General features: G+C 61.3%; 1 protein-coding gene across 14 annotated transcripts in view; it reads left to right on the top strand.

Moving 5' to 3' along the window:
* Positions 1–6430: 6430 nt before the first annotated feature.
* Positions 6431–10531, top strand: part of TTC7B (tetratricopeptide repeat domain 7B) — a 243600-nt gene continuing 239499 nt past the window's right edge. For 3 of the 14 annotated variants that reach the window (XM_070065532.1, XM_051826139.2, XM_070065537.1), the window contains exon 1: positions 6505–6713. In XM_070065532.1, coding sequence (XP_069921633.1) covers positions 6593–6713 — 121 coding nt within the window. In that variant the 5' untranslated portion in view covers positions 6505–6592. Of the gene's footprint in view, positions 6714–10531 lie in introns of all 14 variants that reach the window. The other 11 variants (XM_070065535.1, XM_070065534.1, XM_070065539.1 and 8 more) reach the window with 5 other exon arrangements.

The raw sequence follows: 10531 nt of genomic DNA, 5'->3' as shown, positions 1-10531 counted from the left end.
CACAATCATCCCCGCACACACGCACGCACACGTGTAACCGGGGCACAGTCACCCCCGCACACGTGCACACACAAGTGTAACCAGGGCGCTCACCGACATGGGAGCTGTGGCCCGGAGCCTTCGCCTGCTGGGAGATCCTGGGTACCAACAAGGGAAGCACCGGGGTCCCTGCGCTTTCCAGGCGTCCCCGCAGTGCCAGGACATAATCCCGGAGGGCGCGGCAGGCATTTGGTTTGAGAGACCCCCCCCCCAAGTGTCTGTCTGCTGCCGGCCAGCCAGCAGGTGGATAAGCTTCATCCCCAGCCCTCCAATCAGCTGGAGCTTTGTGGGGAGGGGAAGGGGGGGAGCACCTCACAGTGGGGGTGGTCTAGGGCTGGATGGTCTGAACTCCAACCCTATTTTGAGCCCAGCACTGCTGAAAATTTAATACTACCGTTAGATGGTGACTGAGCACACACTACCAAGACCTTGGAATTCTTTTCCAAAGCTTGGCTCAGAGACCACCTCCTCCAGGAAGGCTTCCTGGAACACCCCTAGCTAATCTCCAGTGCTTCGCTCAGTCAACTGGCAGAGCTGTCGCTCTTTTGTCTCTTTTCCCCACTAAGCTGTGAGTTCCTTGGGGGATGGGACCACGCCCCATCCCGCCGTGTGTTGTCTCCTCAAGGCCTAACCTTGTGTCTGGCATGCAGTAGGTGCTCAATAATTGCTTGTTGACTGGAGCAGTGGAGCCTCAGCACCCTGGTGGCCGTGTGCAGGGGCCCAGACTCCCGAGTGTCTGTGAAGCCCCTTCACACAAAATGAGGATTTCTGGAACCAAAGTGTTGGAGTGAACACTTTAGAACCATTTGCTGATAGAACCCCCTAGAAACAGCCTGGCCCCCTGCGCCTCCCTGGTTCCTGGATTCTCTGCACAACCCCGGGTGCGTGGGTTGGTCGGAGCATTCAAAGTAAGCGTCCCCGTGTGTTTCGCCCTGCACTGCTCGGATGCTCGGATGCTCAGACAGCAGTCGCGTCTCGCTCTGGGTGTCAGCCCCTCCCTGTCGGCCAGTACAGCGTCCTCTCCTGTCCCTCATGCTCATTGACACGTGCATGTAGGTATTTTATCAGAGGCTCCCTCTTTTTTATTTTAAATTTATTTTATTTATTTGAAAGAGTTTTAGAGAGGTAGAGACAGAGAGGTCTTCCACCCACTGCTTCACTCCCCAAATGGCCGCAACGGCCGGAGCTGCACCGATCCGAAGCCAGGAGCCAGGAGCTTCTTCCAGGTCCCCCATACGGGTGCAGGGGCCCAAGCACTTGGGCCATCTTCTACTGCTTTCCCAGGCCACAGCAGAGAGCTGGATCAGAAGTGGAGCAGCCGGGACTAGAACCGGTGCCCATATGGGATGCCGATGCTTCAGGCCAGGACTTTAACCCACTGTGCCACAGCACCAGCCCCAGAGGGTCACTCTTTGAGAAAAGGTAGGACAGGAAAGTATTCTGAGTGTGAGAAAAACACTCACAAAGACTCCTATTACAAGCATTACTACAAGGTTTATTATTAAGAAGAATTCCTACTACCCAGGCTTAAACCGCAGTTAGCTAGATTGCTATGGCATCTGGAGCTTAGGTGGGTCGAGGAGAAAACGCCCAGGGCTGCTGCGGCCTCATCGTGGGCGGGGGGACACAGACAGGGGACATGACAGCCCAGAGAGGGGACCGACATGGCGCTCGGGGATCTTCCAGGGTTACGTGATGAGTTTTCTGAGGCTTTTCCCACTCTGAGTCCATACTCGCTAGGCACGGCAGTATTAGCTAAGATCCATTTCGGCGGGGCGTGCGTGCTGGCACTGGGAGTGGGGGCCCTGGGTGTGGGACGCTGGAAGTGGCTTCCAGTGTAGTTGAGAGTGAGTGTGGAGCTTAGCGCTGGTCTCTGGCAGGCTTCATTATGGGGGTTAGCGGAGCACCCTGCAGCGCCAACCTACAGTATGTCTACACTCATAAAGCGGAAGTCACCCCCAGACCACAGCTTGCACACGGCTCTGGCCGTGCTGGGGCTCGCCCCGAGCTGCCGGCCAGCCAGCCGGCCTCCTGCGCCTGGCTGTGCCTCTTGAGTGGGTGGCGCCGGATGGTAACTTAGAAATAGCAACTCCAGTGCCACTGCAGAAACCCAGCGGGTTTCCCGCTGACTTGTCCCCTAGTGGCGGCCATGGTTCTGGGCAGCTGCAGGTGACCCTCGGGGAACCCCAGCAGGAGTGGCACAGAGTCCTGTTGAACCCGTCCTCAGAACCCCTGCTCAAAAACAGCCTGAGACAGCTTTGGCGAATGGCCGCCTCGTTCCTACAAGCACACGTGGGCACTGGGGGGGTCGATAATCCACAGGTGGCCGGCAGGCTGTGGGACATCACACGCCAGAGGGGAGGAGGAGACACAGTCACGCACAACCACAGATAGAGCCGGAAACGCGATGAGCCCGGGAGGAAGCTGCATTTGCAGAAGGCCAAGCCTGCGATAGCACGCGGATGAGAAGTGGCGGTCAGTCTAGCGGTCAGACAGTTGGAAGAGGAAGCCGGGCTGCGATGGCACAAGGCTCAGGAGATGGTTCCGCCAGGACGGCTGGGCTCTTCACTGGTGCGCACTGATCATCTTACTAGACAGATGCATCGTGGTGAAATCCAAGCCCAGCCAAGGGCACTACCGTTCCCAGTGCCTTGTGCCGGCAGGCCTGCAGGCTACCCTGGAGCACTGCCGTGGCGACCGCCCAGGGCACCCACTGGGGATGGCGCGTCCCTCCCACGGTCCCGAGCAGCTTCTCCTTGGTGCTGGCAGCCAGCTGACCGGGCTGCTGCCGCGGCAGGGTGAGCTCCAAGGTCAGGAGGGGTGGTTCCGTTAGCACGCTGAGGCCCTGTTTCTGGGTTTCCAGATCCTTCTTAGAGCTGCACCACTGGCGTCAGTAACTGCATTCCCACTCCCCTCTGGGTCTTTACGTTGGGATGCTCAGGCCTGGGGTGCACCTGTGCAACCGCAGTCTCACCACCTTCCTTCTACTCCTGTATTCAACAGCGATTTACTGAGCAATTACTACGTGCCAGGCACGGCTGCCAGTGCTGGGGACACCGCAGTGCACAAAACCACACAGAAATCCCTGTCCCGAAGGCGCTTACGTTTTTGTGAGGGTTCAGTGGTATCAAGAAGAGAACTGTGGCACAGCAAGGTGGTGGGGAGAGGATGGCGGAGGCGGATTCGGATCAGGTGGTCTCAGGATATGAGCTGGGGCAGAGGTCTCGAGGCAGGGAGGGTCCACGGAAGAGCCTCACAGGCCAGGCCAAAGGAGCAGTGGGGGAATGAAGGCCGTGGCACTCTCCTCTCACTGGGACTCCTTCCAGTGAGGTCCCCCAGTCCCCCCAGCCCCGTCCCCAGCCCTGCCCAGAGTCTCTCTTGCACTCTGTTCACCCCCTCCCCTGTGCTGGTGGTGCAGGGAACCAGGCATCCAGGGGAAGAGGACTGGGAGGTCTGCAGACCACCCAGGTCCCCCGCTGGCACTGCCCTTTGGCCCAAGCCTGCAGCCCACCTCTGCTGCTCCTGGCCACCCAGCCTTCCTCACTGGGCTTCTTTCCTGCCAGGCACGGCCAGACCTCTGGGTTGGATCTGGCCCACGGGCTGTGATTTTTCACATCCTTGTCAAACCTGTCATACCTGAATGCCTGGTGGAAAAAAGATACTGGCTTAATTGCTGTGATTTGCATGAGTGCCACCCGCAGGTAAACTCACGTGAAAACCACTGGGACTTCCCCGTGCGGATCACACCTGCCCGGGGCAGAGGCCTGCAGAGGTCGCAGGCCCAGTGGTCTCCCTCCCACACAGCGCAGAAGGCTCCTCCGGCTGGGTCAGGCTGACCGTGTGTGTCATCTTTTGCTCCCAAGCCGTGTCCCCAGCGACCTCAACGCTCAAGCACATGGGTCCGGGAGCACTCGGATGGGTGTGGGCTGCTCAGGGGGCCTGGAATGTGGTCCCTGTGTTTGCTGTGTTGTACACGAAAGCCCTGCATTGCGGACTGCCGCCAGGGGCTTAGCTCATTCACACTCCTGCCCTCCAGAGGTAGGGAGACCCAGGAGAGCTGACGTGTGTTACTTTGTATCAGTGCACACTAACCTTCTAGTGCTTCCCTGTCTCCCCTCATTCAACACTGATCTACATTTTTACTTATTTATTTTCCTTTTATTTGAAAGGCAGAAAAAGAGAAAGAAAAAAAGAAAGGATAAAAAGAGAGAGAAACAGAGATTTTTCATCCTCTGCTTCACTCCCCAAATGCTCACAACAGCCAGGGCTGGGCCAGGCTGAAGACGGCAGCCCATAGTTCAGCCTGGGTCTCCCACATGGGTGGCAGGAACCCAGGTTCTTGAGCTGTCACCTGTTCCTTCCCAGATTGCGTGAGAGCAGGAAGCCAGATCAGAAGTGGAGGAGCCGGGTGCCCCCAACAGGCCCCCAGGAAGTGAGCTTTTGGGCTCTGGGGCAGTGAGGACGGAAACCCCAACCTCACGGCGCGGCGGCGGAGGCGGCCCGAGGCTGGTCACCGCTTGGCGGCGCGAGGGGCGCCGGGTGACCTGAAAGAATGAAGGGGGGTTTTTACCTCCTTGACCAGAGCGGGGAGAACATTCCAGGCAAACGTCTGGAGAGACAGACGTCTGTGCTGGGGTTAGGAGGAAAGCAGCAGGGCCTGGGGGGGTGGGGAGGGGTTCTCTCTTGCAAAGACCTCGCTCTGGCCCTGCCTGTTCCCTCTCCGTGGAAGCGAAGGCACCAGGGAAGCTAAGGGCTGCCTGCTGAAATCCCGACACCCCGGGGCCCGCCCCGTGCCTGAGGCTGGCACTCAATTTCCCTCACCTCCGCGGGCCCTTGGGTGCCTGCAAGGTGAGCTGCTCCCCACAGAAAACATCTCCTCGCCCCTTCTCACAGCTCTCCATGTCTGGTTCAGGCTCCTCGTAAACTGAGATCCACAACGATCATTTCTACCTTTCTTTATTTGAAAGGTGGAGAGATAGGGAGAGATCTCCCCTCCACAGGTTCACTCCCCAAATGCTCACAATGGCCTGGTCACCCAGAGCTTGGAACTCAATCCGGGTCTCCCACGTGGGTGTGAGGGACCCAAGGACTTGAGCCATCACTGCCGCACTAGCAGGAAGCTGGCCTCGGGGGTGAGCTGGGACTTAAACCAGGACATCCCAAGTGGGGTCTTAACCCCATACCAAGGCTCAACCTCAACGCTGCGAGGGGAAACCCACAGGGAGGCTCCGGGACAGCCAGCACAGAAGCCGCTCCGGCCCGAAGGCTTCCCTCGCACACGACAGACGTGCAGGACGCGGAATCCAGCACCCTCACCACCACCCAGACATGTCCCTGGCCCAGCCCGGCCGCCTCTGGGCTGAAGGAGACGCAGCATTCTCAGCCCCGCGCCACAGTGCGGTCCCTAAATGTGGGTCGGATGACGACACCCCCTGTTTCAGAGTAAAAGCGGGGCAGGAAGGCCACCCCCACCCCCGACCCGGTCTCTCTGAGCACAGCTCCTGCTTGCCCCCCCCCCCCGCCCCCACTGCAACTGCTCTGGCCTCTTGGCTGTTTCTGGGACTCACCACATACACGCTAGTACCAGCGCCCGTGCACTTCCTGCCTGCCAAATGTCACCCCAGGGAGGCTGACCCTGGCCATTCACGGACAACCCCAGCATCCGCACCCCCTCAGCTCTGTCCTCCCCACTGGACCCTGTGTCTCCAAACGGTGGCGTCCACCCTCTCGGCGCCTGCGTTGGTCGGCCTGCTCTTCCCTAGGGAGGAATTCTGTTCCCAGTTGTGCCTCCAGCACCTGCCACACTGCCCAGCGAGGCAGGTGAGAGAAGGCACAGCTCAGACCCCTGCCCGCCCCGCTCTCCATCTACAAGGCCCACACACCGAGACCCCTGCGGTCTCCTCAGAGGGCCTGGGGCTGGCACCCGAGTTCCCAGCGGGCTCTGGCCGGCCCCATTCCCACGGATGCCTCTGGAACCCCCGCAGGTGTCTGCCCCTGAGTGGCTCCTCCCGGGCCCGGAGCAATACCAGGACAACCCGGGGCGGCAGCACTGGCCCAGGGAGGCCCCGGCCCCGCACCGCAGCACACCGGTCCCGAGCCCACTCGTGTCGCCCGGCCGGGGACCTTCCCCGGGGCGCTGCCCTTGTGCGTGGCCTTTATTCCCGAAGGCCCGCCGCGCTCCGCGCCCGCACCCCGCCGGACCCTTCCTCACGTCCTCTGCCGCCCCAGCTGCCCTATTCCCCTCGCCCCGGCCCCCGCCCCGGCCCCGGCCCCGGCCCGCGCTGCCGCTCCGGCCCTGGCCGGCAGGGGCCGCTCCTCGCGGCGCCCGGGGCCCCGCCGCGCCCGCCGCCGCCGCCGCCGCCGCCTCCCGCCTCCCCGCCCCTTCCCCGGCCGGCGCTCCCGTTACGCCGCGGAGCCGGGAGCCCGAGCCCGAGCCCGCGGCGGCAGCGGGAGGCGGCGAGGGGGCGCCCCGGCGGCGGCGGCGGCGGCGGCGGCGGGGCCTGCGGGGCCTGCGGGGCCTGCAGGCGGGCGGGCCGGGCCCGGCCAGGCCGCGATGGCGACCAAGAAGGCGGGCTCGCGGCTGGAGACGGAGATCGAGCGCTGCCGCTCCGAGTGCCAATGGGAGCGGATCCCCGAGCTCGTCAAGCAGCTGTCGGCCAAGCTCATCGCCAACGGTACGCGCCGGGCGGCCGCCTGGGCGGCTGGGGGCGCCGCGGCCTCCGCCCGCCGCGGGCAGGGCCCGAGGCGCGGGGCGCCGGCAGGGGCGCGGCCGGGCCACGGGGGCGCCGCGGCCCGGGGGATGTGCGCGGGGCGGGGGTCCTGGGCAGCCCGGTGTCCCGGGAGTCCTGCGTGTGGGGCCCCCGGGGGCCCAGGGGTTGTGCCCGCGTCTGGGCTGGGACTTGCAGGGCGGGCTTCTGTGGAGTCCGGGGTGCAGGGGCTCACGGTGTCAGCTGCAGCGCCGGGCCCCCAGGTGCTCTGGGGCTGGCCTTGGGCTTCTGAGAAGTTGGAGGTGCTGTGCTGTAGGAGCGCCGGCAGGACATGGGCGCCAGTGAGTGGAGGGAGTCCAGAGGCCATGCGCGGTGTGCCCGGGCGTCAGGGTGTCTATATGGAGATGTTGAACAGAGACCCCTGGGCAATAGGGTTTGTAAACAGAGTGGACAAGGGGTCCCGGGGGAAGCTCCAGCGGGGGGTGTGTGGGAAAGCAGGTTGGGGTTCAGGTGTCCTGGGGTTCAGGTTGCACACCTGGAGAGGCCAAGTTGAGAATCCAGGGGAAGCAGAGTCAAACGGGAGGGTATGGTGCAGAGAGCTGGGAGCGTGGTTGAAGAATGCTGGACTTGGAGTTGGGTAATGGGGGGGCCTGGGGCCTGCAGGTGCCTCTGAGCAGGAGTCTGGAGTTGGTCCATGACCCCGTTGACTGAATTGGTTCTTGCACCCAATCGAATCAAAATTGCATCCACAATCCCATTCCAGAGCACAGCTCCACGTGGCCTTATTTGTTTTGGAAGCAAGTACCGTTAATATTTGCTTGTCTTTTAGTACCCGCCAAAACCGCAGCCACCAGTAGACGGGTGGGAAGACTGAGGGCTTGTCCTGTGTCACCCCTGGCTTCCCCGGGGCCTGGGTGAGCACATGCTGGCTGAACAAGTGAATGAATGGGTGGCACTGCCCATTCAAGCAAGGACTCCAACTCTGTTTTTAACCTTCTCGCTGCACACTACCCAGGAATGGAGAAGGATGCGTGCGCGTCTTCTGTGGTGGTAGTGCCTCGGAATAGGAACTTGGTTCTCGGTACTCCCCGCTGTGGTACTTGCTTGGGGCAGGTGTTTCTCGGCCGTGATGGTGCCGGGGCGTGGAGGAGGCACAGCCCCTGGCTGGCTCAGCTTGGTGGGAAGTGTCGGCTCCTCTCAGTTAAACCAGCATCTGAGGGAGGGGTCCCTGGGCCCCCAGAGGCAGCCTGCCCTGCCCACCCACCCCCGTCAGGTTCCTTGGCTCGTGTTCTTGATTCTCACCTGCAGCCTTTTCTCTCTCTCCTTGGAGTCGGATGGCCCTGGGTTTACTCTGTTGCTTCCCAGCTGTGTGGGCATAGTGATGCCTTCTGTGTGGGCTGATGCGAGGATCTGATGGGCTCATTTGTGAGGCTCCTGTCTTTTCTCTTCCAAGTCCACTTGTTTCCTTCTCTCTGCTCGTTCAAACAACCCATGTTTACACGCCCACCTGTGCCAGCCGCAGTAAGTGGGGAACAGCACTGACCAAGCCCTTGCCCGCGTGCCCTTACCCTCCTCTGAGAAGGAGACAGAGGAGAAGCAGATAGGAAATAAACAGCATAGCTCCAGACACTGGATGGGGATTTAACAATTCAGAGAGTCAATGTGATGAGAAGAAAGGGGTCTCGGGTCGCAGTAGACTCCGGCAGGAGAGGCAGCTGGGCTCTTGGTGGCCTGGGCCTGCCTCGCTCACCGTCACAGCTCCTGCAGGGCCCAGCTCTCCTCCCATGGACTGCTTCCTGTGACCTAGGCTCATGCAGTCATGAGCGGGCCTGGGGGGCGTGAGGTGTGCAGGGCACTGTGGCTCCTGGGTCTGTGTGCAGGTTTGGTTTTGGGAAACTCCAGATCTCATGCCATATGAAGTTTTGTCCCGAAGACCCACATGCTGAGCAGCAGCCGCGTATGACAAAAGGTCACCCAGGCTTGAGAAGGTCGAAGAGATTGCTCAGGAAGATAAAAAAAAAGCAAAGGAGGCTGGCTCTGCGGCTCACTAGGCTAATCCTCCGCCTTGCGGCACCGGCACACCGGGTTCTAGTCCCGGTCGGGGCGCCGGATTCTGTCCCAGTTGCCCCTCTTCCAGGCCAGCTCTCTGCTGTGGCCCGGGAGTGCAGTGGAGGATGGCCCAAGTGCTTGGGCCCTGCACCTGCATGGGAGACCAGGAGAAGCACCTGGCTCCTGCCATCGGATCAGCACGGTGCGCCGGCCGCGGCGGCCATTGGAGGGTGAACCAACAGCAAAGGAAGACCTTTCTCTCTGTCTCTCTCACTGTCCACTCTGCCTGTCAAAAAAAAAAAAAAAAAAAAAGCAAAGGAAAAGATGAACGAAAACCCAGAGAAAACCCAGAATTATTATGGCCCTCTGTGGGGGTTCAGAGACGTGTTTGAAGATGCTTCCTCCCCTTTCTTTGGCTGGTGGGAGCTGGTGGTGGGACATCGCCCTGGCTTTGGGGACACTGGTTCCCCTTAGGCCTCGTGGCTGCACCAGCACGGGGCAGACCTGCTTGGAGAGAGGAAAGCCAGTGAGCGCATGTTTGTCACACTGACAGCTGCTCTGAAGGCTGCCTCGGGCAGGAGGAGCGCAGTCTTTAAAGCTGCCCGGGGTCTGGTCCCCGGCTCCGCCACTTCTCGACTTTGTGACTTTGGCTCTATCATTTGCCTCAGTTTCCTCCTTTTAGGATGGGATTGTAAGACTTACCTGTGGGGGTTGTTGTGAGGGCTAAAGGAGCTAGTGTCGCCCAGGGCTGGCCACGGAGCCTGACATCCCAGTAGGCAGGCCATGCGTTTATTATTCATTGCACAACTATTTAGTACCTGCTGTATGCTTGCTGTTTAGACACTGGGGCTATTCCTGTGCATGCAACAGACGGAAGCAACACAAATTTCTGTCGTGTTGAAGCCCACACTCCAGGGGAGGGAAAGGTGGGGAGACAGACAGGAAGCCAAGACCTTGAATGGAACGCACGGGCTGTCCTGTGGCGGTAAGGGCTCTCAGAAGAATACGGAGGCGAAGGGGAGGGGGCTGCGGTGGGGGCACAGGGACTTCTAGTTTGCACCAGGTGGTCCAGGAAGGCCACACGCAGAGGGCAGCACCTGAGCTAAGATGCAGGAGACAGACGTGTGTTCCGGCAGGGAACTGGATCTGGGCGGTCTCGTAGGCCAGGGTGCAGGCTTTGGCTTTCCTCAGAGCGAGCTGGGGGCCACGGGAGGGCTGTGAGCAGAGGAGTCGCTGGTTCTGAGCCGCTGCTTGCAGAGGGCCTCCGTGCCCAGCAGCCGGAGCCCCCTGTGGGAAGGCGGCTGGCGGCCCTTCCTCTCTGCCCGGCCCCTGGGATACCCAGTGGTTTGAACGCTTTCCCAGAGGAGAAGGAAGTAAAGAGCAACCAAGTTGAAGACAGGACCCAGAAGTCCGTCTCCTGCCTCATCCCCCCCCCCCCACTGTTACCGTTTTAATCACCCGTCTCAAAAACCAGGTGGCGTGAGCGCCAGCCCTGCGCCAGGCCCTGACGAGTCCCAGCAAGAGGGCAGCATCGTGTCGCCCGCCCTCCCTCCCTGAAGCGCGTCCAGGCCAGCAGCGTGGACACCAGCGAGAACGTGAGACACTGTGAACTCTCGGCCCAGAGGGGGGGGCAGAGGGCATATGGTGGCTGCTGCTGGCTCCACGCCGCCCTGGCCCCTGGGAGCACAGCGCCAGCTGTCCCCTCTGCCCGAATGTCACCCTCCAGCCCGAGTGGC

This window comes from Oryctolagus cuniculus, chromosome 20, assembly GCF_964237555.1.
Source record: "Oryctolagus cuniculus chromosome 20, mOryCun1.1, whole genome shotgun sequence".
Classification (NCBI taxonomy): Eukaryota; Metazoa; Chordata; class Mammalia; order Lagomorpha; family Leporidae; genus Oryctolagus; species Oryctolagus cuniculus.
Note: the sequence above shows the minus strand (reverse complement) of the source record. Positions and strands in the feature narration are given on the sequence as shown.